This window comes from Penaeus chinensis, chromosome 24 (assembly GCF_019202785.1).
Source record: "Penaeus chinensis breed Huanghai No. 1 chromosome 24, ASM1920278v2, whole genome shotgun sequence".
In the NCBI taxonomy this organism is placed as follows: domain Eukaryota; kingdom Metazoa; phylum Arthropoda; class Malacostraca; order Decapoda; family Penaeidae; genus Penaeus; species Penaeus chinensis.
In genome coordinates this window covers 31372966-31385699 of record NC_061842.1, presented here as the reverse complement: position 1 = coordinate 31385699, position 12734 = coordinate 31372966, and the positions used below count along the sequence as shown (strand labels likewise).

At 40.6% G+C, this 12734-nt stretch overlaps 1 protein-coding gene across 5 annotated transcripts in view; it reads left to right on the top strand.

The window, feature by feature from the left end:
- Positions 1-12734, top strand: part of LOC125037817 (chloride channel protein 2-like) — a 79459-nt gene that overhangs the window by 48001 nt on the left and 18724 nt on the right. For all 5 annotated transcript variants that reach the window (XM_047631056.1, XM_047631054.1, XM_047631052.1 and 2 more), the window contains 13 exons: positions 6306-6427; positions 7194-7408; positions 7600-7807; positions 8164-8289; positions 9049-9133; positions 10061-10162; positions 10366-10468; positions 10772-10912; positions 11236-11389; positions 11532-11647; positions 11824-11938; positions 12072-12212; positions 12392-12509. In XM_047631056.1, the coding sequence (XP_047487012.1) occupies positions 6306-6427; positions 7194-7408; positions 7600-7807; positions 8164-8289; positions 9049-9133; positions 10061-10162; positions 10366-10468; positions 10772-10912; positions 11236-11389; positions 11532-11647; positions 11824-11938; positions 12072-12212; positions 12392-12509 (1746 nt within the window). The remainder of the gene's footprint in view (positions 1-6305; positions 6428-7193; positions 7409-7599; positions 7808-8163; positions 8290-9048; positions 9134-10060; positions 10163-10365; positions 10469-10771; positions 10913-11235; positions 11390-11531; positions 11648-11823; positions 11939-12071; positions 12213-12391; positions 12510-12734) is intronic.

The window sequence follows — 12734 nt, the reverse complement described above, 5'->3', positions numbered from 1 at the left end:
GGGTCATTTATACCCTTGGAGTGTTTCGAGCGTGGGACGAGAGGCGCGGGAGGGGGCGCGTCCGCGGCTGGGCAGAAGGCGTCCCGCGGCGCCTGCGCGGCTGCGTGCTTGCTTGCCGGGAGCGCTTCCGGGGCGGGGCGGCGGAGGGGGACTTCGTAGGCCTAGATTTATCGCGGCACTCCATCTTGCGGCGAATGTGTCGTTGTCATGTGCGACGTGCGGGTGCGGGCAGCGCCGTAATGAGTGGCTGAGGGCCTCTGCAGGCCCGAGGAGCACGCGACGGCTGGGGCGAGCGGGCACTGCAGTCAGCCGTGCCATCGATCGTGGGCCGATTGCCGGGGCGCACGCTGACCCCCTTGGTCGATTCCCATCCTGCAGTCAACATTTCCTCCCTCCTGAGCCTGGAGGTGAGAGCTTCCTTGGAGGAGCTCCCGCGCCGCTCTCCTGCACGCTCGCTCTCGGCGCGCATCAGCACGTCCTCATGGCGGTCGTCCGCTTCACGTGCGCTCGTCGCGCCAGGTACGTGCTCTGCTCCTGCTGCTGCTCCTACTGCTGCTTCTGCTGCCGCTTCTGATGCCCCTACAGCCCCTGCTGCCTCTTGGAGTGCTGCTGGCCTCCTCGTCATGTATGTATGTGACTGGCCCTCAGGCACAATTGTAGGCGATTGTTTCCTCTTCCCTTCTCTTTGATCGTAGGTTGCGTGCAGTGTTGAGGTACATTATTATGAGTTTGCATTATATTTGTGCAACGATTTGACGCGAGATTCCGCTCTGTGATTTCGCTCGTCAATTCAGCAAAGGGGGGATCATCGACGCTGCTTGAAATCACAATATATATATATATATATATATATGTTGTTGTTTTTTCATTAAATAGATAAAAGGTTTAGAGACGCAAAACCAGCCTTACTTTCTCGCCCCATTCCTCCTCGTGATACGCTACCAGGAAGAAAAAATATAGCCTACAGGGTATCATAAGAAAGGGTGTTGGGACGTGTTGGCGGCGTCGGAAAGGTGTGATACACAGGACCCCCAAATGCAAGGCTGGGGACCGACCCACAGATGCTGCTGGCTTACCTCGTCGTCATGGAAACGCCTTTGACTCTCTCTCTCTGTCTGTATTCGCTCTCTTTGTTTAAGTCTCCTTGTCACGGGAAGCGAATCAGAGGTTAATGAATATAATCAACGTTTTATGCCTCTCTGACCTTGTGCCGCAAAAATGGCTGACGGACGATAATGATTGGCAGTTAGAAGATAATGATCCCTAAATATGGTGTAATTTCTCTATTTGTGGAAGAGCGGGAGAGAGCGATGCACAGGTGTCCCCCCCCCCCCCGTTCCCCTCCCCCTCCCTCGTCCTCTTGCATTGGAGATTGATCCGTGCCATGCGTGAGTGCATTGCAGTCTAGTTTCCCCGCCTGGGCAATGTTGCAGCTTGTAAAATTGCAGTGGTCGTTGGCTTAGAATTTTAATATTTATGAAGATCCCTCCCCTAAAAAAGAGAGAAAAAAAAGAAGATAAAACAAATGCTAAGGGAAGGGCTCATTCGCGCATTCCCGCGCCTCTCGACGTCTGGGCCTTAAAGAGAAGCTGTTCTAGTGTGGGTGCTTTGCCATGGCATTTAGGCCCCAAACACCGTGAATTATTTATGCTGTGTCTGCCGACTGCATTATCTTTCTGTATTCTTGTGGGCGGGTTTTTCTCTCCTCTCCTTATTAGTCACTTTTGTTTCTTTGTCTTTTTTCTATTTTCCTTCTTCGTCGAGTTTTAGTTTTTCCCCCTCATTTTCTTTCTTTCTTTGTCTTGTTTATTCCCCCTCCTTTTCTTCCTTTCCTCGTCCTTGCTTCATTCTCTCCTCGTTCCTCTCCTTGTCTTCGTCTGCCTCGTATTGCCTTCCTTCCTCGTCCCTTTCGCTCTCCTTTGTCTTTCGAATTTATGCGATCCTATTCTTGTTCTCATTTTGTTTCTCGTCTCCCTATTTTCTCTTAATTATTGGCATTTTATCCCTTTCTTCACTTCTCTTTGTCTTGCCTTCTCTTCTTCGGAAGTTTTGTTTGTTTGTATGTATGTATGTATGTATATATGTTTGTTTTGGTGGACAGATTGGTATGTTTATGTGTACGTATGTTTGTATGTGTATATGTATATAAGTGTGTGTGTATGTTTGTGTGTGTTATCGTATTTTATCCCTTCCCCCACTTTTCTTTCTCCCCTTACGCCTTTCTTCTTTACCCTCTATGTTCCGTCTCCCTCCTCCCTTATTCCCCTCCGTTTCCCGCATCGCCATGAATGAGAATTTATAACTTGGCGTCGATCCTTGGCACCGACGTAAATTTCTCGTTGTTACTAGGAAAAACGGAAAAGGAAGAGAGGGTGAGGGAAGGGAAGGAGAGGGGGAGAGGGAAGAGAGAGAGAGAGAGGGGGGGGAGTTGGTCATAGTTTTCCTCCAACGGTTATGCGAATTTCGGTCTTGATTGCAGTCTATTATCATTTCTCTTTTAATGAGGGGGGGGAGGGTGAGTAGGAGAGAGGCGGAGATAGGAATGGATGCAGACTTGCGAATCTTTTTCTTTTTCTTTTATTTTATTTTTTAGAAGGGAGAGGGGGAGAGAGAGTAATACGAAGGGAGAGGACAGAGACAGAGATATAGCTAGATAGAGATAGAGGCAGAAACAAAAAAAGACTGGGAGAGAGAGAGAAAGAAAGAGAGAGAGAGAGAGAGAGAGAGAGAGAGAGAGAGAGAGAGAGAGAGAGAGAGAGAGAGAGAGAGAGAGAGAGAGAGAGAGAGAGAAAAGAAGAGGGGGGAGAGAGAGAGAAAGAGAGAAGGAAGGAGAAGAATAGGGGAGAGAGAGAAGGAGAGAGAGAGAGAGAGAATCAGAGGGGACAGAGGTAGGGACAGAAAAAGAAATCAACTCAGACGGAGGCAAAGACAGAGTCAGACAGAGAGGAAGACAGACAGACAGACACAGACTAGAATTCAGAAAGAGGGATAGCGAAAATCAAAGACAAGAAAGAGAGAGCAAATAATCGCAGAACCAAATGCGCCTCCGATATAACAGATGACCGGCGGCACAGATTCCTCTCGCCCGCAATTCAGGTTAGCGATTTCCGTTGCATGGCGGCTGCAGATTAAGTTGCATGGCTTGTGGCGATGGGTCGACGACCTCGTTCCGCGCCGCAGCGACTGTTTCCGACGGCGACACGGTGGGAGGGGGCCTATGTCACCTGCTGGTCTCCTGGGCAGCGCGCTCGCCTACGCCGCTCGATTTTCTGTAGCCGAGGCGGGCGCTGCGTCGGAAGAAGTTTCTATTACTTATTTTAATGTTCAGTGGTTTGTCGAAATCCGGGCGTACGTTTAATGCTATTTTGTACAATCAATTATTTTATTGTTTTTTCTTTTTTTTTTTTTCTTTTTTTTCTTTTTTCCTCTGCATATGATGATTGCATAATCAGAGTATGTACACCATTGTTTATTAGGTGCGCTCGTGACGTGGAGCTTGCTGGCGCATAGCTGCTGCCGCTGACTTGGTGGCTTTGGGCGTAATCAATATGCCTTCGTGAATAACGAAACTGCACATTTCAACTGGTGACTGCAAGCCTCTATAGCCACTGCAGATATACGATATCCTGAAGCTAAAACACTGCAGCCTCCTCTCCCTCCCCCACCTCCCTCCCTCTCTCTGCTCACACCCTTCTCCTCTCACCCCCCTTCCCCTCCCACTTCTCCCCCCTTCCTTTTACCTCCCTATTTCCTCCCCCCCTCCTTCTCCCCTCCCCCACCCCGCTTTCCTCCTCTCCCTCCCCCTACTCCATCCCTCCCCCTTCCTCTACCCCCTCTTCCACCCCCTTCCGCTCCCTCCCTCTTCCACCCTCATCCCCTCCCTTCCTCTCCTCTCCTTTCCTCCCCCCCCCCCCTCCCCACTCCCCCCCCCTCCCCACAAGCGTGACGAGGGTGACGGCTACAGTATATAAACGTGTGACCCGAAGAAGGACCGACCGCGTCATAATCAGCCGGACGCGCGTGTATAAAGCATCGGATCGCACGAGACCGGGATTTTAAATGGCCCGACGTTTTTGAAGGAAACAAAAGACGGTCGGTTGAAAGCGTCTTGGTTTCGGATTCCACTTGGCTCTGTTGCTGTTGCTGCTATGGCTTTTTATAATGGCTGCAAGGCTTAGAATAAAAGAAAGGAAAAAAAAGAGGATTTTGTATTTTTAGATTGTATATAAAAAAAAATTATCCACTTCCCTAGTTTATGGTTGTATGGTTTACCAAAAAAAGGAGAAATAGAAAGGAAACGCCGTATTTTATTGTTTTCTTTATTTGCTAAAGCTTTAATCGTCTCTCTTGGCTGTGTTGTTTTCAAGGCTATAGGGAAAAAAAAGAAAAAAATATTATGTAATGTGTTTTAATCTCATCGTTCTCGTTGCTATCGTTTCAAATGACTCCGTTTTATTCTTTATACGGGGTACATTGCGCTTATCATATTAACGTGTTTATATCACCTAAGTTATGAACCGCAACATTAAATAACAAGGTAGTCTTTGTGCCGTTATGATACACCGTGCATCCGCCATTTTTTTGTGTTTGGTACTTAGGTGTATATGTTTTAGATAGTGTATGCGTTTACTTAGTGTATTTTTCCTATATACCTTGGTATTTGTATATATTTAGATCGGCTAAGTCAAGAGAACTTCTCAGTTGACGACTATAATTACTTAATGTTTTCCGGTCCTTTAAATGACACCCTATTGTGTTACCGAACACTGCCTTTATAGCTGACGTCACGCAGGAGCTTCTCAACAACACAAGTTTTTCATTTCATTGATAAGAAACGTTAGTAAGTTTGATTTTTCCTGTTTCTAATGACTTGAATAATGCAGTTGATATTTCATTAGCCAAGTTGCTCATATATGTAATATATATATATATATATATATATATATATATATATATATGCATATTTATATATATATTTATATTTATGTATATACTTATATATATACATATTTATATATATATATATATAATTCGTTTGCTGGTTTTAATATTACAGTAAATATAATTAGATGTTTATTTACTTGTGTCATATTGATAGAGAGAGATGTAAGACACATAAATAGGATTATTGAAATATCAGAATATTTGTTTTCATAAATCTAGATAGCTAACTGGGTCAGCCTTTGATTGCATCTGCGGTAAAGTCACACAAATCGTAGTGGAGAGAAGGAAAAAAATATTTTTTGTGTTGGGTGATAAGCTGTATTTTTATCATACGCACACTATGATTATTAATATTATTGCTTCAGCAACGTTGTCAAAATCGCCGTTCCTCTTGCGCCCTCATATAACACCGACCCCAACCCAGAAAAGAACAGTTATTTGGCTCCGAGACTCAAATGAGACAGAGGAAAAGTTAACGACCTTAGCTCGGCCTCGGGAGCAGCGGCGGCGGCAGTGTTTCTTGCAGGACAAAGCAATTTCCGAGATTGGCCGAATTCTCGCCGGGGTTGTGGGGCCGAGGTTGTGGGGAGTTGTTTTCAATCTTATTTAATTTTGGTCTATTTTGTTTTGTTTTGTCTTATCTTATCTCAATCTGTTTTGTTTTAGACTTCCAGAAAGAAACTAAAGGAAGATTGTGTTGTTGTTTTTTATGATGTGTTAAAAGTGTCGAGGAGGTAATCATTCTTCTCGCGTGTTGGGCATTCCGCCAACAGATGCCGGTAAAATGTACTTCTGCATCTGTATCTTTTTATCCATTTATCTATCTGTCTATATAGAATCTTAGCTATTTTTCGGTTTCTTTATTTCTTACTTTCTCTCTTTTTCTCTTCTTTCCTTTTCCTTTTCACGTGTTCAGTAAGGACGAGATGTCCAATTAAATTTATTATAGCTGATTTCCGTCTCTAGTCCAGTCAAACATGTCAAGGGAAATTTGGCCGATGTCTCCCGAAGTTTCGCTTTTCTTGTTACTTGTCTTGATTCTCAATATAATTAGAGTATATTTCTATTATAATTGTTTTCGTTGCAAGCACAGCTTTGTAATCACTACCACTATTATCATCATTACTCCTATTACCATCATCACAACTAAGAACACCATTTTTGTCACCATTAACACTATTTCTACTCACTACCACCACTATCAATACCATTATCACAGTCACTGTCATCATCATTACCATTACCATGATTACAACAAGTATTAACCACTACCACATCCACTGCCACTCTACCACAATACCCATCTGCCTCCGTACAAGCTGCCATTCCCATTAATTAATCGTTCCCCTCCTTTTCCGCAGACCCATATGGGACCACACCTTCGCCCGGCTCGGGGAGGACTGGGTGTTCCTGTTCATCCTGGGCACCGTCATGGCCACTATATCCTTCCTCATAGATGACATTGTCCATATCTTCTTTAGTAGTGAGTGACTTGCTGTTGATTTGTTTACCTCTCTCTCTCCCCTCGTACCGAATCAGTGGGTCCAAGGGTGATGGAGGGGGTAGGGGTAAGGGAGAAAAGGGGGGGAGGGATAGTGATTTATTGGGACCCGGTTGCATGGGGGAAGGGGGGATGGAGGGAGCGTAGGAGAACCTTATTTATTTGAATTATATAATTTTTCATGTACTTCCACTTGCCATGACTATACACAAAATAAGAGCTTCCTTATATTAAGTCTGAGCTTTCAATTAAAGCCTTTTAAACGCAGCAGACCTGGGAAGGGGAGGGATCTGAAGGTAATGTTTGGACCCTGTGCTTGACTCGAAAAAGATTGTTAAGAAAAAAGGGTGTTTGGGAACGGACGGTTTGTGGCTGGTTAGGAAAGTTAAAACGGATTTGTTGATTCCTTAGGAGAATTTGCCTTATGCTTAATTTGTACCTAATGCTAAGTTAGCGTTGGTATTTGTGGATTATTAGAGAGAGAGAGGGGGGGGGGGGGTAGAGGAGAGAGAAACACAGATGTTTATACGTTTTTTTTTTTTTGTTGTTGTTGTTGTTGTTTTGTACGACAGAGTACCTTTATATCTCCATACATCTTTCCATCCACCAAAACCCACACCTTCCACTAGTCATTGGCCCTTCCTCCCTGATCCCCCCATCCCCTCTGACCCCCTCCTCTTCCCTTCTAACCCACTTGTCTGACCCCGCTACTTCCCCCTCCCCTCTGACCCCTCTCCTTTTCCCTCAGCCCGAACGCGACTCCACGATTACCTTGGCGACACCCACTGGGGGCTGCAGCTGTTCTCGTGGGTGAGCATCCCGACGCTGCTGGTCATCTTCGCCGCCGCCTTCTGCCAGTGGATGGCCCCGTCCGCCGCCGGCTCGGGTATCCCCGAGATGAAAACCATCCTCAGGGGCGTCGTGCTCAAGGAGTACCTCACGTGGAAGACCCTCCTGGCGAAGGTTGGACGCTTCCTCTGGAATGCTTCTTTTTTTTTGTTAATATGGCATACACACATGAAGTTCGTATGTATTCACATGTTACATACACATATACACCCATGCTGATTTGCATTATGATTTTTAGCCATTACTTGAACCACGTCATATTCAAGGTGAACATTTTCATTAATCCCTGCAAATTCCATCTTCAGATTGTGGGTTTAGCGGCTGTATTAGGAGCAGGTCTACCACTTGGCAAAGAAGGTCCAGTCATGCACATGGCTAGTATTGTGGCCACCATGTTGACCAAGATGCTGCGATACATCAAGGGAAGCGTAGAGAACGATGCCAGATCAACTGACCTGCTTGCCGCTGCTTGCACCATGGGCGTGGCCGTGTGCTATGCTGCACCCATTGGAGGTACATTTTTCCTTCCCTTTTTTTTAATTTAATTTTTCTGTTTTTCTGTTCCTTTATTTTTTGTTATTAATTTTTATTATGATTAAATTCCTGTCTAGAAAGAGCCTCAACCAGTGCATTTGCTTCCCCTTTTAATATTAATTTTTTAAAATTATAGTTTAATATCTGAAGGAAAGTTAGTTTTCAGAGGATAAATTTTCTAAACATTAGCTTATCTTATTCTATTTGTGATTAAGTGGAATAATCTTTATTATTGTACAGGAAGTGATTGTTATAAGAATTAAAATCATCTATGATCATAGCTTTCCAGTCAGAGTGCAGAGCTGTTTAAGTAACCGTTTGACCTTTGATTTCAGGTGTTTTGTTCAGTATTGAGGTAACGACGGTTTACTTTGCCGTGAGAAACTACTGGCGAGGGTTCTTTGCAGCTGTGGTTGGGGCAATGTTCTACCGCCTCATGTCAGTTTGGTTCATGGGAGCCAGTAAGTTCAGACTCTACTTTTTCCTTGTTTTTATCATCGTACATTGTTGTCAGTGACGTAGTAGATGTTTATAAAAAAAAAAGGGAAAATTTTAAAAGCTATTGGCTGTATCACATGTCAGAGATATATATGGTTTGTTCATTATGTTCTACTTCAGAGAGGGTAACGAGCAATCCATATCTCTGTATGTTTTTGAAATTTGAATGGAATTAGTTTGCCAAGTACACTGTAGATAGTAAGCCTGCTTTAAGATAATTTCTTTGATGTATTTTATGTCTTCTTTTATTAGAAGTAACATTTTGTCCCTAGATTTATGTTAAGGTATGTCAACATATTGCATGCAGTTATTCAGTTCAGTATATCCCAGTATAATTTTTTTTTTATCTCTCTCTATATATAGTCCTAATAGTATATAAAGCCTGACCATATTTTGATTTATCCCAGTGTTTGAGTTTAACTTGAAATTTTTAAATTTTTCTTTTGATTTTGTTTTACATGTCAAGCCAGTCTTAGTGCTATATGTATATTGATAAGATCTAGCACTAGCAAGTGATATGTTTATGTTGATGCAGGTAGTCTTTAGTGTATAATATATGGTGTCAATTACAATAATTAGCAAACAGCAGAATTAGGAGATGAGAGAATTTTTTAGTTGAAAAATGTGTGCACCTTAAGACAACCTGTTAGAAAGATGTACAGTACTGTATTTTGTAGAAGTCCATAATCTGTAGTCCTGTATGTTGGGTGTGCACTTGACAGAAACCATCTACCCGCTGTTTAAAGTGCATCTTGACTTCGACTACCCCTATGACGTCATTGAGCTTCTGCCGTTCCTCTGTATTGGGTACGTAAATTTTGACACAGATTTTGAAGCTTTCTCTGTTGTTATTTTTTTCTCTCTCTTTTTAAGCTAATTATTATTATTATTTGTCTCTTGCACAGGAATTTGACGGAAACCTATAGGGTAATGGGCTGATAATTTTGACCTTCATTTTGCTTCATAATAAGGGATAGATAGAAATGTATATGTGTATTATCAGTGTCCTCCTCTGTATATTTGATTTTCGTCCACTACGATCTTATTTTGTTAACTTTATTATTATTTCTTCCCTTGCATTAAGTCACTGTTATGATTTGTTTTCTTTCTTTTGGGTTCTGTTCTTGAATTTTAGATATTATTTCGTTTTTTAAGTACTTGGAAAAGCATTCATGATGCATGAGTCACTTTTTATTTCATTGCTTTGTTATATCTTCACACATTGACAGATCATTTGCCTCATTAAAGATTCTGTGGTCTGCTTCTGATTTTGATTTAGCCATATTGAGGAAGATAGTTTTATGCTGATTTATTCTCATTTTGGCTTGAGTGTTGCTAAATCACTCCCATATTTTGCCTAAAATGTAGATTCCTAGGTTTCTTGATGTTTTTAACCAATGAATATGTAACATAGATGACAAGTTTATACCTTCTTTTTGATGATTACATAAGATAGAAATCAAATTGTAAAAATGCCCAGAATCTTCGAAATTTAGAAGGTTTTAAACTTTCGTATTTGAATTTTGTTTATTCTGTTCTTATTTCTTTTTCTTTTTAGTTATTTAATTTTTAATTTTATTATTATTATTATTTATTCTTTTTTTTTTTCTTTTCTTTTTACATTCAATGACAGTAAACAGGAAATCATTTCTCAACACACATTTTTTCAGTAAATGTATTGTTATTAATAGTTCAATATTGGAAATAATAACTCTTTTCCTTTTTTCCTAACAGCATTGTGTGTGGTTTTGCTGGATCTCTGTTTGTCTACCTCCATCGGAGATATGTCATGTTCATGCGATCGAACAAGATGCTTAAGAACTTCCTCAAGAAAAAGTGTGTATCTTCCCATCTGTTGTGATGTATTCTTGTTGTGATAGTTAAAGATAATTCTTTTGTGGAGTGTAATGCAATCTTGTTTCCTCTTTTATATATATATATATATATATATATATATATATATATATATATATATATATATATTTTACATTCTCAGTGATTCAGTATTAATTTTTTTCTTTTTCTTTTCATATTTTCAGGCGCCTCTTATATCCAACCTTCGTGACCATAGCAATCTCCATCATGACCTTTCCAGAGTGTTTAGGTCAGTTCATGGCAGCAACAATACCCGCAAGTCAACAGGTAAAAAGCAGGTGTATTTTTTAGTATGACATTGTAGATCTATTTGATTTGTGAGTGCATGTGTGTTTGTCTGTCTGTGTTCATTTATCAGAAGGTATGGCTCTTTATGATATATTTGGAATTTGTAAATATAGATTTGTATACACAGATAGAATAAGGTTGGTGAACATAGTAATGATGATAATGATATTAAATACATGTAAAAGATGTACCTTCCAAATCCATTATAAAGAATACAAATTATGTCAGTTCATCTCTTTTACTTCACAATATATCATAAATGAACCCTCCTCTCCCTTCCAGATCCTGCAGCTGTTCAGCAATGTGACGTGGACGAAGCAAACTGAGATCCTGTCAGAGGATCAGCAGAGAATCCTGAGCAATTGGCTCCCTGACGTGGAGGGGAACTTCCACCTCAGCCTTTTTGTCTTCCAAATTGTTACTGTGAGCACCATTTTTTTCCACTTTTTAAAATATTTTTTTTCTTTTGTTGTAGGCTTCATATGTTATAATGGTACATGATACTTGTTGTCTGCTGGTTCATTAATTCATTTATATAATGTATGTGTGTGTATGTATATATATATATATATATATATATATATATATATATATATATATATATATATATATATATATATGATATATTTTTCCCTATTGTTCAGCATATCCAGTTGAATTATCCCTTAGTTTAGTAGGAGATATGTTCATTTAAAATCTAATTTTATATATCTATTTTTATCCTTTTTCTGATTCCACTTCTGCAGGTAATTCAGATAGCTATCTCCTCCACCTTGCCTGTGCCTTCTGGTATGCTGATTCCGTTGTTTAAGGTTGGAGCAGCTTTTGGCCGCCAAATTGGTGAAGTCATGGCGTCTCTCTACCCGTCGGGCATCGCCCCCGGCAGACCTATTGTCCCTGGTGAGGAGGAAAATTTTGTTTTTTAAAGAATTTCTGATTTATTTATTTTTTGCAAAGGTAAAGAAGTTTCAATTAAATGTTGCATTTCTTATTTAAGAAGATTTATTGCAAGAGTTTTGATCAATGCTGTTTCTTCTAACAGGTGCTTATGCAATGGTGGGAGCAGCTTCATTTTGTGCAGCTATTACTCACACCATTTCCATCTCCGTCATTGTCTTCGAATTGACTGGACAGATTACTTACGTCATACCAATTATGGTGAGGATTGTGTCATAATGACCGATACAATGCAGTTCTTTCACTTCAAGCCCTTAAGTGAATTCTAAATGAATTCATCCCAGTTTGTAAGTCAGTTTCTATAGTGTCAACAGTCATACCACCAATATCAGGGATATCTGTTATAATCTTTTTTTCTTTCTTTCTTTTTCTTGTAGATTGGTGTACTTATATCAAACTGTATATCATCACTCCTGCAACCATCTATATATGATAGCATGATTCGTATAAAGAAGCTCCCATATCTACCTGATATCATAGCTACAGGAACAGGTAAAGTATATTGTAAAAGGTGCTACTTACAGCTTAACTCTGGAGACACATTAGCAAAGATTGAAAACAGTCATTATTTAATTATACAGAAAAGGATCAAAATGAATCGCAAAACCCCAATCTCTTCCCACAGCGGATGTATATAACATCTACGTGGAAGATATAATGGTGCGAGATGTGAAGTACATTTGGTATGGAATCACATATGTTGAGTTGAAGAGAGTCTTGAAGGAGAATCGTAAGCTCAAATATCTTCCATTGGTGGACAAGCCAGGTAAGTTTTAAGCCAAATGATAATTGGAAATGATAATTGATGGCATTATTTTGATGATGATGTCATAAGTCAAGTCTTCCTCATTCACTGCCTATACCATTCACCTCTTAATGCATAACTAAGACACGAGTAATGAATCAAGGAATAAGCACATCTCACATTTTCTGACTGAATTTCAGAGTCAATGATCCTGCTTGGGTCCATCCAGAGGATCGAGTTAGTCAGACTGCTTGTAGAACAGATTTCATCAGAAAAGCGCAGGAAGGAGGCCACAAGAAGGCATCTTGAAGCTCTAAGGTGAGAATGAGAAAATGAAAAATAGAAAGACTGAGAGGGAAAGAGAGAGATGAATAAAGAAAAAGAAAACACACAAAAAAAGTCATTTTCTCTTTCTTTCTTTCTCTCTTTCTTCCTCAGTACAATTTTACTCTGTCGCTCTTTCTCCAGCAGGACTTCTCTTATTGTTTACCCTTTCATGATTTCTTATGAATGTTACTGTTTATTTGATTTATATTATACAGT